This window comes from Rhinolophus sinicus, linkage group LG17 (assembly GCF_036562045.2).
Source record: "Rhinolophus sinicus isolate RSC01 linkage group LG17, ASM3656204v1, whole genome shotgun sequence".
NCBI lineage: Eukaryota > Metazoa > Chordata > Mammalia > Chiroptera > Rhinolophidae > Rhinolophus > Rhinolophus sinicus.
The window spans coordinates 9,743,342-9,767,996 of NC_133766.1; the positions used below are offsets into that span (position 1 = coordinate 9,743,342).

The window sequence follows — 24,655 nt, forward strand, 5'->3', positions numbered from 1 at the left end:
TTCTGAGCCGGTCAGATCTTCTTTTGGTTATGTCACTGTGATAGTTCCCCTTATACCTTTCCTCGTTTCACCTAACTATGTAGATGTATCAGTCAGTTTATTGTTCTTTATGATCTTATCACTTACCAAACATAGAAAGGTATGTAAAATAGCAATTATTGCCTACTTCAAAGATTGTTTTAAGACAAGAAATAGTATGTAAAAGCCTCTAAGACAGTATCTAGCATATAAGAGTCATTCAGTAAATAATAGCCACTGCCAGCAATAACAACAATAATGATTTTTAGTACCTTTCTTTTCATAGCTTCTAGAAAAAAATCAGGGCTGCTGCACAATAGTCACTGAATAAAGCCAGCGGTGGTAGGAGTGTTTCAGTGCCAAGGGTTGGTTTCAAAAGCTATTTGGAAATATGTTTAACACCTGTATAGTCTTCCCAGTTGCTTTGCAGAGACGGGATGTACACTGGGTAACAACAAGGCATGGTGTTTAAAGTCAGGTTAGGGACACAGACGTTACGACACCCCAAAATAGAAATATGTAGAATTTTAAATTGTTTTAGGTGCCATGAAGGAAAAGAATAAGATGCCGTAACTTGAGCGTGATTGCTAGGGGGAGACCTCTCTTGAGGAGACAATTTAGTTTAAGACCCAAACACTGTATGACCTGTTCTATTGTATTACCTGTTTTGCCCTGAAAGGTCAGGTTTCTGGTTCCATGCCACTGCAAGGTTAAAAGGTTCTCTGCAAAGCCAGGTAGTGAATCAGAAAAACAAAGTAATTCATGGACTAGCAATATGACCTGTGGAGTCAGAGTATAATTTTCTATACTCTGTATCCAGAGTATACATTTTTACTGTGCAGTTTCTTTTCTCTCAGCCTACGTTTTAATTTTTTCATGCCTCTGTGCCTTTGAAAGGGTTATTTTACCTATCCGTAAATGACCCTGCTCTTTTCTTATTTTAAGATTCAGTCCAAAGTAACCTCCGCTTGAAAGCCGTTTCAGAAGAGTTTTCTTTCCAAAATGCGGATCGGAACATGTTTATCACCTTGTGCTTAAAACATCATTGGCTTCCAGGTGCCCTTAGGATAAAATAAAAACTCTTAAAATGACTTCCAGCTCCTCCAAGATCTAGTCCCTGGTCCCTGTTTGCTTCTCTCGCTTCATGTCTGATCCCTCGTGTGTGCCTTTACTTAGTGTTCCAGCCAGGGCTCTGCTTCAGTGGTTCCTGTTCTTATTATCTTAGAGGTTGTGTACTTTGGCTGCTTATTTTAAAAATAAGATTTCTTTGAGCTCTGAAATATAGCGATTCTGTTTCATAGATTATCTAAGCACCTGCTTTTCTAGTTTCTAGTGAATTGCCTACCGTTTTCCTTCCGTTGTGCTTCTGTCCATCTGTCGTCATGCTGGGAGAGCCATAGCCCATGGGCTGGGTGTAATGAACATTGATAGAGATGGATGGGGAAGAGAAGCAAATTAGAAAGCCTGTGACCTTCAACTTCCTTTTCAGGTTACTGTTATCAGACATTACTCAGATTTGTTGTGATCATGTTTTGAAGTTCTGACTGAGGCCAGTTTCATGTTACTGAAGGAGACAGTTTTTCTATATTCCTCTTACAAAGGGAGTGGCAGTAACAAGCAGTCACTCTTTATTTTCCTCAGTACTTGGATACATGGAAGGAGGCCTGGGGAATGTAATTGTGTCCACGGCAGAGTTTTTCCTCCCAGAAGCAGCTGCTTCTATCAACTTGAATTCCTCAGAGAAAGAGGAAAGGGCTTTAAGAAATGGACATTAGACACTTAGTTAGTAGAACGCTATGTATAGGAAGGTGGTGCGTTTCAATTGTTACCTTTGATAGTAATGGCACTAAATAGTCGAATTGGTTTCAAGGGCAGCTTTACTATACATTGTCATATTTGTTTCTTCATAAGTTAGCTCTGATTTGCGTGGGGAGCAGTGGGAGCTACAAATATCTGTGTCCAGTACTGGGCTGTGCGTTTCTGCAGGGTTTTTTGTTGTTGTTTGTTTGTTTATTTGTCTTTGTCTGGGCTTTTAAAAAACTTAAGTTCACACAACAGTTTCGCAAGTTTGATGTTACTCGTCTCAATTTGGCGTGGAAGGAACTGCGCAGAAAAGTGACGTAGTTTGCCTGAGGCCACATACAGGTGGTGGGGGTAGAATTAGAACTCAGGTCTGCCTGAATGGTAGCTCATATTTCTTCCTCTGCTTTATTATCAGCACTGAAGACACCTTTTCTCTTGGTATTATACTTGCTCAAGTGTGGATTTCCATACTACTCATGTAAATTGTATTGCGGGGGGTGGGGGGAGAGACATGACTTCATCCCATTAAAATAAGGGCCTTTTTTTAGCTCAGCATTCCCAAGAAGTGTGCTGCATTGTCTGAGGTGTCAGAGGTTGGACTCACCGGTAGGAGAGGGGGATTGGAAAGAAAGTAATAAGGAGACTTAACACCTACTACCACCTTATGCACCAGCGCTCACACTATTGAGATAAGCCTGTGGCTGTTATTCTTTTACTTTCTTCTTTCTTCATTTTCCTATCACTCTGAACTGTTCTTTCTTTGTGGTAGTCACTATACCATTAATAATTTACGTCCTTGCTCATCGATAGAGGGTGAGCTCAGTAAGAGCAGGGTTGTGTGTATCATTCATCACCATAGGTGTTTTGTAATAGAGATACTCCTTGTTATCCAAATCTGTGTGGTCCCTGAGATCACATAGCAGGTTGGGATAACTAGGGACCCCCTTATGTATGGGATGATGGAAAAAGAAGAAAAGGTAGGAGGTCTGGAGTATGGAGAGAAGGGACTAGGAAGCAGGGGAAAGGAAAAGGGTGTGATGCATAAGGAGGGTGAGGGTGAGGAGATTGCTGCAGGTCGTCTTTCTGAGTGACTAGAGCTTCAAGGTCTTTGGAATGTATGGCAAAGGCTCATCTGTGGGCGAGTAGTGAGTAAGGCACAAGACCTTGTACCACAAGACGTTGACGACTTTCCGCTTGAGTTGGGTGAAGTAGGACCTGATGTCAGCAGCTTTTGCTGACCTTTGTGTAGCATTCATTGTGGTCTATTTAACCCAGCACTTCACTGGGAAGGAGACTGGTTCCACCGTGCGAGGAATCCTAGCTTTTTAAAAGAAATAGCTGGACTCCCTTTGCCACATCTCAAGATTCCAGGCTTGTTTTTCACTGTTGAGTAAAATTTCAGTGGACTGATTGATATAAGTCTGGGGTAAAGTGTTAAGACCTTATATGGTTTAGCCTCCTCCTGCCCTCCCCCCTTCTTTTCTGACCTCAATTCTTATCACACTTTGGTTCCAGCTGTGAAGTCCTACTTCTTGCTCTTTTCTCAAACACGCCAAGGGTGTTCCTGCCTCAGGGTGTTTTACACTCCTGCTTCTTTCTTCCTGGTACTTTCCCCACAGCTATCCACTAACTTTTGCCCTCTTATCCTTCGTTACAAATGGCATCTTATCTTTGAAGCTTTCCCTGATCTCTCTGAAAAATAGCACCACCGCCCTATCCCTCGGCTGTATTTCTTTGCGTAACACCCTCTGGCACTGTCTGTCCTGCTTACTCCCACTGGCATCTAAAATCCACCAGCACAGGGACTTGGTTTTGTTCATGGTGTGTCTCCGGCACCTAGAACAGCACCCAAACCGTACCTACACTTAGAATGAAGGAAGGATTTCCCTTCTCTTTTAGTTTATAGTTTATTTCTACCTGGGACGTCATTTTTGTAGCTGGAAAAAAAAAATCTTTATTAATTAGTCCAATTCTAGACATTAAATGAGAAAAGAACCTTTTTTCGTCATGTAACTTTTCTGCGGGGGTTTGTTTTGTTTTTGGTTGGGGAAGCACCCAATTCAAAAATTTCAAAATGCTCCGCCTTGCACTGTCATATAAGCACCAGGCACTGACTGAGCCACTGGACTCTGGGTGGTGAGTATACAATGTGATATATAGATGACATATTATAGGATTGTACGCTTGAGACCTATGAAATTTTATTAACCATTGTCACCCCAATAAATTTAATAAAAAATAAATAATAAATTGTAGAAGGAAAAAAATTCAAAATAAAGGTGCCATATAAATGAAATGGAATAAACAAAAGGAGCTAAAATAAAATACTATTAGATAACCTGAATGTGAAAAAATAATTTTATAAAAACTATTCTTTCTCCCAGGAAACATAGATCTTCTTCTATATCTTGTCCTTAAAGTCATTCACATTTTCTGTTTTGGCTGATACTTTCCTATCTTTCTACTTTTTATCACATTGTCTCCTTCCGTCACTTTTCACTTAAAATTAAGTCCTCCTGGTCCTTTGAGGTTTCATCTCAACTCCCAGCTTGAAAAAGACATTTCCAGTCATCTCATCCTTGTTTCTTCGCTTGCTAAACTATTATATGCTTTTTGAGTCTTCATTGATGGTTATATTGCTCAGTTGACACTCTTCTATGTATTGTTTATATGTGTGTGTCTTGTATATTTTCCATTTACATCAGCTGTCTTGTGAAATGTGGGACCTGAGTGTATTCTCACTGCCCAGGACCCAAAAGGCATTTGGGAACTGTGGGAGACAGCAGTTTGCAAAGCCTTCATGTAATTCCATTAGATACATTGATAATTTTTGGCTTTACTTTGAAGGGACAGGAACAAACTCTTAGTATAACAGAACCTAGAAAAATGCTACTTCAAATATTTTAGACTTAACCTAAATAATTGACTTAGCGGAAAGAACACTTTTTTTCAGGGAAGAATTAGAAAGTAACACATTATTTTCTTTTGTGTAGATGAGTCCTGCCAATTTAAAAATACCCAAATTTACAGTTTGAGCATCCACACTAGGTGGCCTATTATAATCTGAAGAATTGAGTTTTTTTTGCTTCATACTTTTAAAAAACTGGATGTTAGAAATAGCCTGGGACCAAAATGTATAACAATTTTGTTATGAAAATATGTGTTAGTATTAGATAAATGTATAGCTATGGAGGTAGGAATAAACATTATCGTGCAACTGTTGGTTATATATAGAGATGGCATGATCTAAAATATAAACAGTGGGTACTTGGGTGTAGAGGTTGCTTGAGAAGAAAGAGACTTAAAATTATATAATACTGCCTTTTAACTTTTTGTTGTTTTCCAGAGAAAAACTTGAAGAGAAAAAAATATTGTCATTTTTAACATTTCTGTTATTTTGGTTTTGTATATTATTTGTAGGTGTTCATTTAGTGGGTAATTATTTGATATCTTGATTTATGTTTAAAATGGTATAACTTTTTTAAAAGACATAATCATGTTGCTTTTTAAGTAGCCACTTCTGAAATTACAGGTCAGCTCTAGAAATCATTTTTCTGTTTTCACTCCTGTGAACTCACTTAACATAGATTTCTTTGATCCAGCTCTGTTCAAGAGACCCCTTTAGAAAAATGTGAATAACCCATAAGCATGTGTTAGTTTCTCACGCCTTCCATTATTTGTTGTAAAATCCTAGGAATTGAAGCCATTTTTTATGAAGGAAGTTGGCACTCACTTTGATGATTTTGTGACCAATCTCATTGAAAAATCAGCATCATTAGACAATGGTGGGTGTGCGCTCACATCCTTTTCTGTTCTTGAAGGAGAAAAGAAGCACAGAGCTAAGTAAGTATGAGTATTAGTTTCTTTTAATGCAAACATCTATTCTAGTATAACCCAGAGGTCAGAATGTGGGCCGCAAAAATGTCTGAATTTATACCCTAGCCCCTTCTTTAGCTCCATGTTTTCTTGGGCAGATGATTCAATCACTGGAAGGAGGGGCTGGGGGGAGGGGTTCCTTCATCTTAAATGTGGTTTATGACAAATGTGCAGACCTCATTTAAGACTATGGTGACACTTGAGTGCTTTACCTCTAAACCAGACAGTGACCCTATGAGGTAGATTCTGTAACTATCTGTATATTATAGATTAGGAAACTGAAGCACAGAGCAGTTAAATGTCGTCCCAGATCACAGAGCAGGGATTTGATCCCAGGATCTGGTTCTAGAGTCCATGCTCTTCACCACGTCATTGTCCTGCCTCACTATTATCGTCTACACAACACTTGTGATAAAGTGCAGTGCAGTTAGTGTATGTTTTTCCAATTGGTCAGTCATCCAGAACAATGGAGGCTATCAAAGTCCAGTGTGAGCTAATTTGCCATTTTGTGCGTCTTGGTTTTAGGCCTCTGTGGTCTGTCAGGCTCTCCTGTTCTGGAGGACACTTTTACCCAGTCGTAGTTGATAGACGCGCTGGCGGTACTGCAAAGAGCCTTAAAGAAGATGATCATGCTAGATGTTACAATGTGAGCTTTCAGTAACTGGAGGCAGCCTTTCAGGATTGTTGGAAGTCCTTTGACATTAGGGAGGGCATCATGAATCCCAGGGCAGTTTCGGAGGACAGACCAGTAACAGGATGTGAACCCGAGTAAGTATGGCCGGAGGCCTGTCTGAGACCTTAGGGATGGATGCTTAGGAGAAGGAGTGGTTGTCTGGGTGTGATGCCAGAACTAGTGCCACTTTAGTCGGGTGTGTATAATATTTCTTCCTGCCTAACCAGATAGGCGTGCACCTGCCTCACAGCATTGTTCAGAAGGCGTAAATGAGATGACACCTCTAAAATCTTTATCGCAGTACCTGCATCATAGTAAGAAGGCCGTTAATTAATGTTACATGCTGTAGTTTGTGATGTTCTTTCTCTTATCCCTAGGTTTAAATTTCTTATAATATTATACTTGACGTATTTATATTTTGTTTTTTGGTTCTTTTTTGCTTTTCCCAGAGATTTCAGAGCACCTCCAGAACATGGAAAGATTTTTGTTATCAGGCAATCTCTTTTAGAGTGAGTATTTTTTAGTTGCTTTTGGTAATTATTAGTTTGAATTAAGAAAAAACAACAACAACTGGTTTTTAGAATCACTGCTTAATCTATGAGTGCTTAATGAGTTTGTTCTGTGTTCATGTAAATCATTAGTTTTGATACTTGGCTGTCTCTTGCTCCTTCTTTCTGATCTAGTTTCAAAGGAGGTTCTTCAATCTAGTTTCAAAGGAGGTGTTAGAAATAAGAACGATAATCTGTCATCAAATTCCTTGAAGTTATGCTGCAGTCTTAGTCAAATAAAAAGATCAAGGAGGAGAGAAAGTGAAATATTTGTAAATGGTTCAACTTACCGACTTGTACGGGTTATACTTGGTTATCATTGACGTTACAGAAATGCTTATGTGTGAATCTTAACATCTTGGAAATAGATAGTAATATAGTACGTATTTAAGTTAAGTGGAGGGAGTAGAATATTAAGAAAAGGATTTTTTAAAATCTTTTTAGCATTTGAAATAGTTTCTGTGTTCCCTGTTTTTAGCGAACGGCCATTTGCCTACCTTAGAAAACCATGGCTCTTGGAGGTTTTCAGGAATTTACACCATTTCTTTGAAGTGTTTGATATGCATGCTGTTTTCTAGGAGGCAATATCATTTTATCCGAAAGAGCTTATCCTAAGCTCTTCCATTAGTTTTTACCTTTTTTTACCTTGGTCGTGTCTTTTACTGTCTCTACTTCAGGTTTAATATTCTGTGATTACTATTTGAGGTATTTTTAGAGAGTGAAGGAAATATCTTCTGAACTGCTTTAAAGTAAAGTCTTTAACATATGGTGTTTTACAATTAAATATAGATTATTATTTTATTTGTTTAAACTACAGTGAGCTGTTCGAAGTGGACCACATCAGAACAATTTATCACATGTTCATTGCCCTCCTCATTCTTTTTATCCTCAGCACACTTGTAGTAGATTACATTGATGAAGGAAGGTAAGACAAGAAAAGGGATCTTTGGCTAGTTGATGCATGGGGTGTTGGAAATTTTCACTGTATTTAAATTTTGATAATGGGTGATTTAGTTAAATTTGCTTCAGGAAATCCCAAAGCAGCTGATTTGAGGTAGAGATTCCTTTCTCCTGAAAAGTTCAACTAAAAAGATTAGAAGTTCCATTACTTTTATTTTTCAACTGGTCTATTTTTATAGACCATAATTAGTAGTTTTTAGGTAATTTTCCTAAATGGAAGAATTTTGTATATATGATTTATCAGTTTTTCTACTATGGCATGCATTTCCGGTTGTTTCCAAAATTAAGTAGCTTATTGGAATTTAGTGTTTGAAAAATGTGATATTTCTTTTTAATATAAAAATCAAGTTGTAACTTTAAAAATGACAGTGTGGTAATTATACATTGAATTATTGCTTTATTAGAAAATTAAATTTTGAGATAGTGATACAATAGTATATATTAATAGGTTTTTTAATTGTATCTATTTCCTTCTGAAAAATCATCTTTTGTACATAACAGTGATTGCTATTTGTTGCTATTTGAATACTTTATTAACTTTGCCATAGAATATTTTAGAGCTTAAAATGTATTAATGTGAGAATCTAATCTTCGAAAAGTTCAAAGTCTTATTATTTTGGGTTATCTCAGGTATCTTCGGTTCAAAGACCATATTATCTTGGGGCTTTTAGAAAATGTATTGTCGAAATATGTTTTGAAGCAGAGGTTTAGAAGCAGTTCTCTATCTAGCACAACTATTAACATCCATGGTTTCAATGTATTAATGTTGTTGTGTTTCCTAAAGTTGAGGGTTTTGGGCCTGAAAGTTGTGAATGATATGAATCAGTGCATATTATAATTTTACTTCTGTGTTCTTTCTCTGTGCGTTTTCTCCCCAGGCTGGTGCTGGAGTTCAGTGTCATGTCTTATGCTTTTGGCAAACTTCCTATTGCTTTATGGACATGGTGTGCCATGTTCCTGAGCACACTCTCACTTCCCTATTTCCTCTTTCAACATTGGGCCAGAGGCTACAGCAAGAGTTCTCATCCTGTGATCCATTCTCTCCTCCATGGCTTACTTTTCATGGTCTTCCAGATTGGAGTTCTTGGTTTTGGACCAACATATGTTGTGTTAGCATATACACTGGCACCAGCTTCCCGGTGCATTGTTGTATTTGAACAGGTAAAGTTTTGAGTATTGCCTGATTCAATCCTATGCTCAGTTAAAATAATACTAGTACTAATAGTACTGTTACTACTAATGTTATTATTATAACAACAATAATATTGTACCGACGTGCTGTTATTACTAGTTGTATTAGTTGGATAAATGTTCATATCTGGTTCTTTGTGCTATTATATATAAAATGAAAGTGTTAAGCTAGATCCCCACAGCTCTTAAAATTTGTTCCAGCGTCAGTATTCTCTGATTCTTAATAATTGAAATAAACCATATTGAACTGTTCTGGATTAATTCAAATTTTGTTCTTGAACACTTTTTGTAGTAGTCACCTATACTATAATTAAAAACCTCACTTGTGAGCTGTCAGATCCATTGTTTGTCATATAATTCTTCCCATCTAAAGAACAGAATTTTGTTTATACACCTTTCAGAATGTTCTAACCTGTATTGCTCCGTTTGACTAATGGAAAGGACCGTTTCAGGAGACTTTCTTTGTATAGACTCTTAATTTCTTAATTTGTCCTATACCTGTAATAGTACTGTTAAACGCAAAATAATTTGAGCAATAACATGTCCTTCTTTAGAGTTTGTTTTTCGTTGGCTTTATTGCATAAAAGTGAATTTGAGTTGGTATATGTGAAATTAAAACATTCTTTATGTGACTATAATCTAGTGTGGTTCTGGGGTTGCTTATGTGAGATAAGACAATGATAGAAAATTCATCTTTTTCTTCCCCCTCCTTTTGTAGATTCGTTTTGTAATGAAGGCCCATTCATTTGTCAGAGAGAATGTGCCTCGGGTACTAAAGTCAGCTAAGGAGAAATCAAGTATGTAATTCCCTTATGTCAAAGGATTATTCCTAGGGTATTTCAACCTTTGGTGTTTATTGGGATGGCATATTACATTTTGCAGACATGTTTGAGTTGAAATATATAGGATCCATATTGATTTGGAAGACTATCTCACTATTTTTGTGATTGTTCCTGTTTTGCTTTTATACGTACAATTCAAAAACATTGATCATTAGACTCTTGTAACTTTGTGTAATTTTTATAGACTGTTAATAGACTCAGTACACCCATGTGTACTTATTACTGTTTTTGAATTGCTGCTTAAAGCTCTAGAAGTTCTCTATAAGTCACAGGAATGACTTCGTGTAGAGGGATTGGTGTACGAATACAAGAATAAGTCATCATTTTGGGAGATCAGGAAGAAACAACATGAACTAAGGAGAGATCGTTTTATTCTTCCCTCTTCTGTGCTTCCTTATTGCCCTTTAGTTTTGCTAAGAGAAGTTGAAGAGCTTCTGACCTAAGCATAGTTGTCCTTTTCCAGGCACTGTCCCCGTACCTACAGTTAACCAGTACTTGTACTTCTTGTTTGCTCCTACCCTCATCTACCGTGACAACTATCCCAGGTAATGGCTCTATGAAGTAGCAATGTGGTGAGTACCAGAAGTGTGGCATAGGTGAGGGGGGATAGGTAGGCAGGGGCCAGTGCATGTAGGGCTACAGAGAAAAAAGAATGAGTTTTCATTTTCTCACCGGCCTGGTGAGCCCCAAATGGTGGAGCTAGCAATCTGATTTGCTCTCAGTCATTCTTGACAGAATTATGCAAGTATTTCATATGCCAAAAATGATGTTCTGTGTGGGAAAATATTGTGAGGATCTGTATTGAAGTTCAATTATTTATGTTAGTTAGAAAACTTATTTTGTTGCTTCCTTTTTAGGACTCCCACTATAAGATGGGGTTATGTTGCTATGCAGTTTGCACAGGTAAATTTTTTTTAACTGCCTAAGGTTTGTTGATTAGTGGGAGGTAGGGATTTGAATTTATTATAATCATTTAATCTAATTAAAGAGTTGGTGAAGCCAGGTCTGTTGGGAGCTCTAGAACTCTTTCTGGAGTCTTTAAATTATTCCCAGTACAGTAAACAGTGTTTGTTTTGTCAACATCAAAAGTAATTTTCTTCAGTAAAATAATTTATTTTAATTTAAGTAATTCCATTTGGTTACTTCAGTAAGCATCTACATTTATTTTCCCCTCCCCTCCTGGTTATATATGTGTGTGGGTGTGGTCTGACCCACTCCCCAAACTTCTCCAACCCCTTTATCAGAAGCACACATCCCAAAAGATCCTATTTTGAAATTCTTGTCTCAATCAAATACCCATTTATGAAATAAATTATTTTGCTGTGGGTTTCATGTAGCAGGAAAAGCAAATTCTAAGAGGTCTGATCTTTCAGAAGTGCCATTTGGTAAAGGGTTGGGAAAAGGTATAGTAGAAACTAGGTATGAGTAGTATCTGAAGGGTTACAGCTTGGCAATTTTATATGCTAGTGTTCAGTGTAATATATGTGCTTTGAAAGGAAAAACACCACCATATTTCCTTATCAAGCCATCATGATTATAATTATATCTTTGTTGTGTTCCAGATTTTTGGTTGCTTATTTTACATGTACTACATCTTTGAAAGGCTCTGTGCCCCCTTGTTTCGGAATATCAAACAGGAACCCTTCAGTGCACGTGTTCTGGTCCTATGTGTTTTTAACTCCATCTTGCCAGGTAACATGGGGACTAGTTAATGTAGTCATTCATAAAGTTGCAAGGACAATAGAAAGCTATTATGTATGAGCGCCTTTGATTTACCTGCTTTTCACTATTAACTCCACACATCCATACCCATTTTGACCTCTTTCCATCTGTCTCATAAATGAAGTATATTTCAGTCTCAGGCCAATCTTCCCATTGGTCTTCTGACTTATACTCAAGTTTGGTTTCTCTGACTGTGGATAGTGCATATTTATGCTTTGTTTTCCCATAATCTTGCTCCTATTCCACCTATGCCGCTGGAATGGCCTTTATTAAAATCATTAGTAATTTCCTGATTCTAAATCCAGTAGATGCTCTAGCCCTTGTTTTGTTTGAGCTCTGTGAAGCATTGCATGCCGTCGACCACATTTTGAAATCTCCCTCGCCACTCTTTCTTATTCTCCTGTCTTTCTGGCCATTCCTCAATCTCCTAACTTACTTTATTCCACTTATTTTTTTTTTTTTCCCAGAGATACATGAGTACCTGTTGTATGCCAGGTGCTGAGGACATAGCAATGAACAAGACATACATACTCTTTACTCTTTGGAAATTTGCAATTTAATTATATTTCTAGTTTCTTTTACTTGCTTTTTCTTTCTTCTGTAACCATTAAATGTTGGTGAGGATTTTCATCATCACCTTCTCTTTAACTTTCTCTCTCTCCCAGAGTTCTTCTAGTAACCCTCCATGATTGCACCCCAAGATTTACTTCAGTAAACTCTTTTATCTGTCCCTCTAATAGGATATATGTTACATACTTGTGTGTCTTCCTCACTAGGCTACAAATTCCTTGAGATCAAGGATTGTATCTTATAGCCAATCAGCCATTCACAGTCTCTTCCATATTGTGTAATACATTGTAGATATTCTATACATATTTTTTGAATACATAAAGAAATGAAAGGGGTGGACATGTAAATGGACATTTTACAGTGTAGTGTAATATATACTATATAAGGAGGATGAAGAAAGTGCTGATGAACTTTGTATCATGTTGGAGATGCCATTTAACATTGAGTATTGAAAATAGATAGGTATTTGCCTGGCAGAGAAGTGGTAGAAAAGTGCTTTCAGGTAGTGGGACAGATGCAAAGGCATGGAGTTATTTTAGAACGGACTTTAGAAAAGTCCAGTTATGGATGATGTTTGCAACACTGGGAGAATAGAGTTGGAGATAAGTTAACCTTATCACTATTGATATTTGGGGCTGGATAATTCTTTGTTCTGGGGGGACTGTCTTGTGCGTTTTAGGGTATTTAGCGACATCCTGGCCTCTAACAACAAGATACCCGTAGCACAATCCCCATCCCTTGAGCTGCGAAAACCAAAAATGTCTCCAGAATTGCCAAATGTCTCCTGGGGTCGGGGTGGGGGTGGGGAAGGGCAAAATCTCCTCCAGTTTTAAACAACTGGTTTAGAGGAATGCATGAGGTCCAGATTTTAAAGGGCCTTGGGTACCAAGTTAAGGCATACATCTGGGCATTTCTGTTAAAAACAGACTGGGTCATTTGTCATCTGTAAAACCCATTTGGAAGGAAGTTATTGGTTTATAAAATTAAAATAATTAACTTTTAAAAGAACGTTGTTATCTCTGGAATGGGTAAGCTGGAATAATTTTTATTTTTTACGAAATAATTCTGGCTAAACTGATGATGACATGTAATTAACTGCTTGGTATGTGAGCTATTTGGAAAGACTCTTAATATTGTTTATTTTCAGGTGTGCTGGTACTGTTACTTACTTTTTTTGCCTTTTTGCACTGTTGGCTAAATGCCTTTGCTGAGATGTTACGCTTTGGTGACAGGATGTTTTATAAGGTAATGTATACTTGGACTTACTGTCTCACGTTTTATTTATGTCTTCCTTGTCAAGTATTTGAGCATTGTTGGCTACTAGCTTTTTAACATAAACATTGTGCAATAATTTTTTCCACAAGTTTTACCAATATTAAGTCTGAAATTCTGCTATCAATATAACTAGCAAAGCCTTATCGTCTACCTCTAATATCTGCTTCCTTCATCTAACATCTGATTTTTACTGGGTCCTGTTTTGGTGATTACAGAAAGAAAACATGTGTCCAGAAAGCATTATGAGAGTATGCTGACTGTTCGTTCATTTGAAATTGGCTGTCTGGTGCTGCAGGAATGATCTCAGCAAATTACTCCATTTAAGATTGTTAGACAGTTCATGAAGAAAATAACTTTTCCCTCCTTTATTTTTGAAAAATATTAATTCTGCTCAAAATAGTATTCTTATACCTCCAAAGTTGGAGTTAAGTTCTAGACTGGAGCCAGAGTCTAGAGTTTTGTTTGTTTGTTTGTTGTGATTTTGGCAACACTCCAACCCTACCACTCCTTTCTCAAAGAAATAGTGAACATAGGTTGAAAATTTTAGATGTCTGATTCCATCGGTCTGATCTAAAGTAGAGAGCAAGGTAAATATGTAAAGGAGCACCAGGATTTCAAGGTAGCGGCCACCTCACTCCTTGCACAGCTTATGTTCTGTTTGATACATGCACACAGCTATCTCCCTAGCGTTAGCATGCTGTCCAAGTCTGTGTGACCTTAGAATTCTCTCACTGTGTCCTAGCAAGGTAAGGGGAATTAGTGGGTTGCTATTTAGAGGAACACTAGATTTAATGATTCTGTGTGTTCTGTGTCTTCCACTACAACTTGTTTGATAATGAGACAAAATGAACCTAGGGAGTTGATCATATATAGAACTAGAATTGATATCATATTGCACACGGATAACCAAAATACCTTTTGAGAGTTTTCTGACTTCAGTGTATGGACTAAGAGTTTATCATAACACACTCTGGGTATCATGTTATGTGTGTATATTCTTTGCGAATATTCAGGGACTTTTGCTTTGGCTCTTGGTGTATGTGTGTAACGTACATGTGTATGTGGGTGTTATATGTGTGTAGTTTTATAACTACTTTTTTTCCTCAGGATTGGTGGAACTCCACATCATACTCCAACTATTACAGGACCTGGAACGTGGTTGTTCATGACTGGCTATATTACTATGCTTACCAGGACTTCCTCTGGGTGAGGAGCAAGGTTTTGGTGATGTTGTTCAAGAAATGGAGATTCTGTTCCAGAACGTATTGTTATTGTGTAGCTAGAAGAAGTTAACTTAGTCGTCTTCAATTCTCTTATGAGCCATTTATGTCGAAGAAACCTTCTGCTTTGAATAGTGCTTAGAGACCAGTATGTGCCGCAACCAGGCTAATACCATGTTTGTGCTCTAGGTTTTATTTATATAATCGCAAAGTAAGAATGCATGGAAGCGTTGAGACATTGCAATGATTCACCAGTAATCCAATAATGGATCATTTCTTATCAATCTCACTGCCAACAAATTATCTCCCTCTAACTTTTTTCATTTTTGTTTTTGTTTGTTTGTTTAAAGTGGAAAAACACCTATGTTTGGATTTATATCTCTCCACTTGGTGACATGTAGGTCTTCGAGACAGTCTTTAGAGCAGAATGTATTTAGACGGATGAAGTGTAATCTTGAGTCTTATGGTTGATTAACACTGGTTATCTCTAGCTTGCAGACTTGAATCGTTAAATAAGGGCACTGTTTGGCTTAATGACTCCTTGTTGTGGTGCAAATACACTGTATTTGAGTGTTCTTTCATTTGTAAGTGTAGTACAAGGCAAGTCTCTTCCTTCTAAATCTCAGTTTTCTTACCTATAAAAGTGGAGAGAATGCCCTATCTACCACGGTGTTACTCAAAAGGTTGAGATTTGATGTATCTGTTTACACACGAAAGCTATGTTTTGTGAACCATAGTGACTTACAAGTATAAGTTATTAATGTTTTTGGAAATATACCCAGATCTTTCAACATCAGTGGTTTTGAAAATGCCTCATTTTAGTAAAATAAGGAATTTTAAGAACAGATATTTTTTTGAAATAATTATAATATATTTGATTAACTCAAGGAGTAGATTGGGAAATCATATATAAATATAATTAAACAGGTGCCTTAGCATGTGGTAATTTTAAGTCTTATGTGTATAGTTCATGCTTAACTACTGACTTTGTTAAAATTACTTTATGATACTTTCCTTTTACCCTAGTTTTTCACTAAGAGATTCAGATCGGCTGCCATGTTAGCTGTCTTTGCTGTGTCTGCTGTAGTGCACGAGTATGTGCTGGCTGTTTGCCTGAGCTTTTTCTATCCAGTGCTCTTCGTGCTCTTCATGTTTTTTGGAAGTAAGTATCTTGGCATGCCATGAGGATGGAGTGAGATGTTAAAAGAGAAATTTAGAAAATCAAGTATAAAGTCAATGCAGAGAACTAGATCATAAGTAGTAATACATCTCAAGGCAATATTTGCTTATTAGATGGTAAGAACATTCACTTTGAGTAATTATACACAGCTTTGTTTCAAGATGCTTACACTTCAAAGTAGGGAAATGAACTCAATAACTTCTTGAAGACTTGATAACCCTGATTTGGCAGCTCATAAAAACTATAAAAACAATTTCCCCATCTTTCAACTCTGTCAGCTGATGAAGAAAACTAACCCTTTTTTGGGTCGGGGGGAGAGGGACAAGTCAGAATATGAATGATTCCGTGAAACATGTTTTCACCTGTTCTGAATATTATCTGATTGCCAAGTGGTCACTGATTAATAAACTTCAACCCTGGAACTTCATTTTTATTTATAGGAAGAGTGGCCAGAATAAAACACATATACACAGAGTTGGTGCTCATTGTCATAATTAAATGATTACAGCGGATATCTGAGGCTGCTCATCTCCTGATAAATTATGTTTCGCTATATATACTTTTGGTTTTCTTCCTGACTTTAGTGGCTTTCAACTTCATTGTCAATGATAGTCGGAAAAGGCCAATTTGGAACGTTATGATGTGGACTTCCCTTTTTGCGGGCAACGGAGTCCTCCTGTGCTTTTATTCTCAAGAGTGGTATGCAAGGCAGCACTGTCCTCTGAAAAATGTGAGTCACCAGTCAGGCTGGAGTGGAAAAGCGACCTGCTTGTCCCCTGTGAGGGCTGGAGGGCAGTGTTAAGGGGAAAGAGAGTAGTGGAGATTATGATGAATTAATGTTAAGCGGAGTGCAACATGGAGTAAAAGCATTAGCTTATTCTGATCTCACTGCACTAGCCTTGAAAATGTTCTTTTCTTTGGTTTTACTTTGAACTGTCCTACTTTTTGGATTTCTTCTTTCTTTCTTCGTTCTTCTTCTTTCTTCTCTTTTGCTTTTAGTGCCTTTTCTTTAGTTCCTAATTTTCTTCCTGTGTCCGAAAAATGTAGGTGTTCTCCAGGGTTTTCCCAATGGCATGTGTACCTACCCCAACTGAAACATGCATTTTTTTACTGCTTCTTTTCCAAAGTAATTAATTATTTGAAAAAAATGTACATTCTTGCCTAGGATCCCATTTCCCTTGATTCTTTTTGTTGTTTTATTTTTCATAATTATGTAAGAATGTCATTTTTAGAGCATTAGCTTTTAGCTGCATATGGATAACTCCCAAATATTTAGGGGATGCCTTCTTTATATATCAGTATTTCTCATAGGCACTTATAACTGAAGATGTCCACAATCAAAATAATCAGTTTCTCTGCCAAAGCTTCTCCTACTGTCTACTCTGCTTTTGTTATGTTGCCCTAAGGCTGCCTCCTTATTTCCTATTAATCCCCTTTGTGCCTTTGAACTAACTGCTCTGGACTCTGAGCTCTGTCTCTGGTCACTCTGCTCTTTACACTCAGATTCCACCTGTCAGATTTTATTTTACTAAAATCCAATTTGGATGCAACGTTTTCAATGACACCTTTCAAATTCTTGAGCCAGTGTATTTCCTATTTCTAAACTTTTGTACAAAACCTTGTATTATAGTAATTTGTGTATATATTTTATCATCCTTAACCTACCACCATTTAGAGTTTAGGCAAGTAAAAGTAGGGCTGTGCTGAAATAAAATACAAGATAACAGAAAGAAGTAATGCCTGTTTGAAATTTGGTCAGAAGTCCATGCAATTGTGTAGAATTTACTAGACTTTAAAAGCTTCATGTAAAGCTCCTTAATCAAATAAATCTATGCTATAGATAAAAATAGTGAACATATTTTGAATTATTGAGCTGCTTATAGCTTAGAGGTTACTGAAATGCTGGGAGGCATTTTAGAGGTGTACAATATGTTACATTAACACCCCTTTTCTCCCCCCATACTTCACGCTCACAGTGCACACAAGTAAACTACTCTTCTGTTTTTCCTTTTTTTCATTGAAGCCCACACTTCTAGATTATATCCGGCCACGTTCCTGGACTTGCCGTTACGTGTTTTAGAAGTTTGTACTTTGTTTCCTCCTTTGACACTGAAGACTGGGTATTCTGCCCAATTTGGGGCCAGCATCTGTTTCCAGCTGTTACTGAAGTTATCTGTGTTACTTGGACCACTCCACACTTTACAGATGATTCACTCTGTTCCTAAGTCACCTGAAGACGAGTTGTTGAAAGTTTATTGGAATCTTGTATACTTAAGCAGTACTTTTTGTCCTTTTTGGGAAGGGAGACTTATAGCTAACATAATGACAAATTTTTGCTGGGTCATATTGGCTATGCCTCAGAAATTATATCGGTTTTGTTTCTTGACTTTATTTAATTAGAGACTGAACATGTTTTCTCGATCCCTGAATTAGCCAAAACACTTATGAAGAAATAATTTAAATACCTCTGGCTTAGAAATTTTTCTCATGCACACTGTTGGAGTGTATACTAATTAATCATACATTTGGGAAAGAAAAGAAATATTATGGAATGTTTTGCTGTTTTTAATGGAAAATATTTTCCAAAGACAATCTTTTTATATATCCTCATTTGTATTTTTTTTTTCCAAAAAATTCAGTTCTACTCAATTTTTACCTTGTTTTCATTATACAGTGTAGGTCTTGATTTCTGTGAAGCAAAATTATACCTTTCACCTTGAATTTTTGAGTTTGCATTCGTAATATATATATTGAGGGAATAGAAGTAGGAAGGGAAAGAGAAAGAAGGCACGGGACACAAAAATATTTCCTCTTATAACTTCCAAAGTAATTTAAAAAAAACTTTTTTAAAGTTTTTAGAGTCTTGCAGAGTCAATCATGTGTTTGAATTATTTTATCCTGGAACTTATATGTGGAAAATAACTTTTTTTAACTTTAAGGTAATAACTTCTTTTAAGTTATTTAGAAGTATCCTTCCTTTGGTACAGTTATTTTATTGTCTAATAAATACTGACTTGAATTACTTTGCAGACTAGTAAGTCTGTAACATAGTATTAATCATTTTCATTAACATTAAAGTGATTATTAAAGATCCAGAAGCTGGCTTCTGCATTTGCTCAATTATTATACTTTGAATGGTAGTATACTTTAGACAAAACAAATTAATATGTGATCATTTTCAAGAAAATAGACTCCATTACGTGATGTTTCCTTGTTATAAGATCCCACTGCTAATACAATGTGGTGTGGAGGAATTACATTGTTTGTATTTATGAGGTGTGATTATGTTTGTAAAGAGTTCAACTTTCCACCCAAAGAAGTGAGACTTAGGAATTACCCAAAAGATTATTGTTGCTTGGAGCAGCCAACTGGAGAGGTTATCTTGGTATTCTCATCACCCTCCTGCTATCCAAAAAGTTGTCGGAAATCTTTTCTGAATTGTTTTAAAGTCAGTTTGAGTCTCTCAAGAAGGTTAGTGGTTCCTTAATAGCCACACTTAATTTGTACCACAAGTGCCCGTTTAGTCACCTCTTTTATTTCTCATACCTTTGGTAATGAATTTAGGCAGTTTTCAAACGTCAAATCCAGCTTCAGCAGACTAAAGGTGCACCTCAGAGGAGGTTATTTTTGAAAAGGTTCCACATGTTCCTACTCAGTAGTTATCTGCATAGTGGTATTCTAATTGTAAAAAGACAGCTTTAACATAGCTTCTGATTTCTGGCATTTTTATTAAAAATCAACATGAGTCAACCACTTGAATTTATAACTCCATTTTAAATATGAGGGAGCTGAGAAAACTAGATTGGTCTAAGACTTGGTTATGAAGTGAGCAAATGGAATTCCTAGGCCTGTATTTCTGTTAATTACTGTAACTGTGTACTCTCATCGGGAGAACGTTGTCACTTTGTACTGATTCTGAATACTGTATTTGTTGGACTGATGAAGGCTATTTCAAAAACAAAACAAAACTGTCATCTTCCTTTTGTTTGTTAGTGATTTTTTTCTGCCCAAGATTTTTAAGTGACAACAAATAATATGTGTAATAACTGTCGACTCTTTAGAATGACAAGACTGTCCTAAGAAATTTTCCAAAATAATGAAAGGAATAGCCACTTTCTATGAAACAAACTAGTTTGATAGCCATGATCTTATTGCTGGCTGCTTTTAGCAAATCTTTACACAAATAAATTAAAACTAAAACTTCTTACTAATGTGTTTCAGAAAGATTTATTGATTTTTTTCCCCCCTCCTTTGCTAGTAGGGGTGAAAATTATGTTTAGCTACCAAATGATAGTTCTTCTGAAAAGTAATGAGTTTAAAATTTCTTCCCTAAGAAATTTTAATGATAACTCTTTTCGGTGTGTTATCCAAGACAATAACTAAGATCTCTAACTTTGTCATAAATTAGTTAAATGCTTTTATTCTCAATCCTGGATAATGAAGGTAAATGGAGTTTTCTTGGTTTTGGTGGATTAATTTGCAGTTGCCTAGTGAAGTTGCTTGCCACATGTTAGACTTTAAGTAGAAAACTGAGGCTGTTTTTAACCTGTCGATACCTACAACGTTTGGAAGCAAAAGGAGTGGAGAAACGTTTTCTTTTTTCAATTGGTGCAAGGTAAAAGTGGATGACATTGGCAGGTTAAGAAAGTACAGTGTGTAAATATTCTGTATTTGCAAACAGATTATATTATAGAAGTAATTCATTTCATATAGGCAATTTTCATAATGTTAAAATTATATTTGCCTGAAAAATTTAATCCTGAAGTCTTTAAAGAAAACAGAACATTGTGTGTTTAAAAACTGGTCATGTGGGCTGTGTAGCTTAAAAATACATAATTTATGAATTGGTGAAGTCTTTTATTCAAAAATATATCTTTGTTTTGTATGATCATAAGTAATTTTGAGTAAAGTTCATTGTTTTGCGTAGGGAAAAATAATGAAGATAAACTAATATAACTATTATAACCAAGTAGCCTAAACCATTAAAAATAAATTGTTACACTTAAGCCCAGCATGTAATACATAAAATATAGCTGCTTCAGGTTAAGATGCGGGGGCGGGGGGGGGGGGGGGCTGGAGCCCTTCTTAAGTTTGCCACACCCATGTTCTTCCCCAAAACAACCAGTTTGAAAACCAGTGGTGCAGTTATAAAAGAACACACATGGACTTTTGAATAAGATAATCCCAAACTTACTAGCCATGTGACCTTGGGCAAAGTTGCTTACTTTATCAGAGCCACAGTTTTCCTCATCTGTAAAATGAGGTAATAACTACCTCACAGGGTTGTTGCAAAGCACTAGCCCTGGCAGAAATAGGGCCTCATTATTTTCTTAATCCTCCGTGAATTCTAAATCCTTATGATCTCATTGGAATCCTTTAAGAATGTGAATGTTTCAAATGCTGCAAACTCCCGAGAATACATGCTGGTTTTTTTGAGACTCTCAGGATGATGTGAATCAGGGTTACAACCTTGACTGATGTAATCGGCCCTCCGATAATGGACTTGACAAAAATTTAACAAGATTCTTAAAGGCGCTCACTGATGTTTCCACCTCTACAAACAGACTTTGCGATTTATTGTTTAGCATTTGGTTAGGGGGGCAAGCTTCTAAAAAGAAATATATTTCTGCTTTTACCTAGGTATTTAAGTCCAGTGTTTAGAACTGGTGTGGATACTTCTTAAAATTTATGGAGAGAAAGGAAGCTAATGAGGCCTTACTTCTTCCAGTGTAAAGTATGCTTAAATAGCCTTAGAAGACAGAAGAAATTTCTTAGTGGAAGCTAGTTCATACTTTTGTTAATAAAGTTTTAAGTGACTTGCTTACTAATCCTGTGCAAAATTTCATGTAGCTTATGTAGTTTATATAATGGAGTTTATGTGTATGTATGGTATATTTATGCTATCAAAGAAAGATCTGTCTTGGACATTGTTTCACGTATCTTCTCTCTAGGCTTAATGCTTATGGCTCGGAACTTAAAGGAACTGCGACATAAACGTTTTGAGGGATGTTTTTAGTGAAGCTTATATAAGTTATTTGTGAAGCTTATGTAAGTACATATTTGATTAGTTTCTCACATCATTAAAGTTTCTATCAGGTAAGAGAGTGTTGGAACCGAGTTTATAAAAGAGATAGAATATGGCTACACTGGTTGAAAAAGGGAGAGTGGAGCCCTCTTTGCTGGGTTTGCCCATGCACGCCCTTCCCCACCTGAAATTTAATGCCCAGTTTGGAAATCAACAAATAATGATAAAGTTGACACTCTATTTTAGGTTAGTAGGAAAACTCTACTATCTATATAATCTACTAAATCCTTAATAATGTTTTCATTTCCCTGTACAGTATAAAGAGTTTTTAATAGCTACTTTGGATTTGAGCAAAAGAAAGGGTTAATTTCAGAAGTGATAAGTTTTTTAAAAAAATCTGAGGCTGCCTCTGTACTCCTTTTTGTAAACACTTTCTTCCTTATTTCTACATCATTACATATTTCTGCAGTCAGTATGCCCTTCCCAAGGGAGTGCTAACCTTTAAGCTAGCAGATACCTCCCATGCTTTGTGGTGGTCTTTTGTCTTAATGAAGTGGTAGGTGTTCTTTCTCTGTTTTAAATAACTTTGAAACATGAGGCAATTAGTGTACCCAATCATTTAGGGAGGCAGTTTGAATTCCCATGGGCAAACGTGCCAATTCTTGGGTGGGAAGAGCGCTCAGGCCACAGCTAAGGCTCTACCATAAGCGCGTGTGGCAGCTTCCTTCCATACCTTTCCAGCTGGTGCGTTAAATCCATAGTGTTCTGAGAGCAGCAGAAGGGTCACAGAAATCTGAAGAATTGTTAAAGGTTTTCCTACAATGAAAGATGTCTTTTCTAATTCATTCGTTTCTCTTTTCCTGAATTCTTTTTCCCTCCTCCCTCCAAACCCTTGTTTGTCTAATCATTGGTATTATCACTTTGTTTAGTATGCATTGTATTCGTATTAACTTAAAAAGTTTTAAACTTTGAAAAATACACATACACACAAAAAAAGAGCAAAATATTGCGTATGTGAAGACTATGATAAATAAATATATTTGGAAAAAAACCTAGTCTCTGTTGTCTCAACCTAGTCTCAAATTTATTCAATGTTAACTCTATTAATTATGTATTTCATGTTCATAAATGCTTTTCATTTACTATCAGGCATCTTTATGTGCTGAATATAGCCAAAGAGAAGGTAAAGAACAACTTTTTTACCCAAGATAGTGGAAGGGGAGCCATGTTACAGATTACAAAAATAAAATGATAGGACCCAGCTGGGACTGTATTTGCATCAAGAAAAGCAGTGACACTGATTCTTGAGCCTCCTCTCTTTATACTGGTCATTATCTGTTGCTTGATTCCTTTTGCCTTTGGTTGTTTAAAACTTGTGAACAGGTATTTCTAAAAATGCACCACCCACCCTCACCTAATAGGTAGAAATGGACTTACATTTCTAATGAAAAATGGAAAATGTGTTGGCCATGAAGTGTGCTTTTTCAGATGAGACTTGGGGAAACAAGCAAGATAGGCAGCAGCTTCCCTCCAAAGAATCTCAAAATAGGAACCTATTATGAGGAAGATTTGACACTGCAACATTTTATCCATAGAAGTATGTACAGTCATCCCTCAGTATCTGACCGCGATTGGTTCTAGGACACCCACCCCCACTGTGGATACCAAATCCACAGATGCTCAAGTCCCTTATAGAAAATGTCATATTTGCATATAATTTCTTATATAATTTAAACCATTTCTAGATTACTTGTAATACCTAATGTAAATGGTTATACTGTATTGTTTAGGGGATAATGATAAGGAAAGAAGTCAACATATCCAGGAAATACAGACATTCTAGATCTAACTACCTAATACATGTCATTAACAAGGTAATTTTTTTCCAAATATTTTCCGTACACAGTTGATTGAATCTGCAGATGTGGAACCTGCAGTAATGGAGGGCCAACTGTATCATAGTAAAGGCCAAGAAGTACTTAACTCTGGTTACCTGCTGTGGTCTGGGTCTACCCATCTGCCTGCCTCTGCAGTGCCAGAAGAGTGGGAAGGGGAAATCACTTCAGAAATTAGACATGCCCCTTGGGCCAAGTGACTTCATTGCCACTAGGAGCAAAGCCCCAGTATGGCAATTTGCCTTGATGAATTTACTAAAGTTTAGGGTCCTGTCCTTTTAGGCTTAGCTTGCATTTGGACCCAAATTAAGGTTCATGAATCTGATTAATAAAACAGGAGCATACCAATTCATGAATATACCATGAGAAATTGCACATGGTATGACATACTCAGGTTGTAATGGTCACAGAATTTGCTCTCTGTGGAAGCCCAACTTACTATTTGATGAGAAAGATGAGTTTATTCTAGACTACATCAACCAAATGCCAGTTACTATGCTATGCACTGAAGAGACACTTGTGAGCATATTTCTTCCTGTAGACACAGCCACATGGACTCAGGAGGACTTAGATGAATTGAGTAATGACTTAAAATTAGGACAATCAGGCATCATTTCAGTTTTAGTGATGTGTTTGTGTGGAAGCAATCCTAGAAGCTATGCTGCCCCTGGGAAGTGTTTGGCTGAGCAGTGCGTGGATTTCTCAGTGTCACTTTTTAAACATTTCTGATTGATAACCTTCATTTTTTAGTTACATTAAAAAATTCTGGCCTACTTCCCACTCACTCAGACTCTTTCAGGGAGCTTTTGCATGCTGTGCTTCTGTGTCCACAGACGTGTTGAATCCCTGCCCACACA

The 24,655-nt window shown here is 36.7% G+C and overlaps 1 protein-coding gene across 1 annotated transcript in view; it reads left to right on the plus strand.

Moving 5' to 3' along the window:
- SOAT1 (sterol O-acyltransferase 1) overlaps positions 1 to 20,085 on the plus strand; it is a 55,638-nt gene extending 35,553 nt beyond the window's left edge. Inside the window, exons 4-16 of the mRNA XM_019731472.2 lie at positions 5,516 to 5,664; positions 6,820 to 6,879; positions 7,736 to 7,843; positions 8,757 to 9,039; positions 9,788 to 9,866; positions 10,375 to 10,456; positions 10,769 to 10,814; positions 11,474 to 11,603; positions 13,351 to 13,448; positions 14,586 to 14,684; positions 15,725 to 15,860; positions 16,463 to 16,608; positions 17,902 to 20,085. Of these exons, the coding sequence (XP_019587031.2) occupies positions 5,516 to 5,664; positions 6,820 to 6,879; positions 7,736 to 7,843; positions 8,757 to 9,039; positions 9,788 to 9,866; positions 10,375 to 10,456; positions 10,769 to 10,814; positions 11,474 to 11,603; positions 13,351 to 13,448; positions 14,586 to 14,684; positions 15,725 to 15,860; positions 16,463 to 16,608; positions 17,902 to 17,958 (1,473 nt within the window). The 3' untranslated portion in view covers positions 17,959 to 20,085. The remainder of the gene's footprint in view (positions 1 to 5,515; positions 5,665 to 6,819; positions 6,880 to 7,735; positions 7,844 to 8,756; positions 9,040 to 9,787; positions 9,867 to 10,374; positions 10,457 to 10,768; positions 10,815 to 11,473; positions 11,604 to 13,350; positions 13,449 to 14,585; positions 14,685 to 15,724; positions 15,861 to 16,462; positions 16,609 to 17,901) is intronic.
- The last annotated feature ends 4,570 nt before the right edge of the window (positions 20,086 to 24,655 follow it).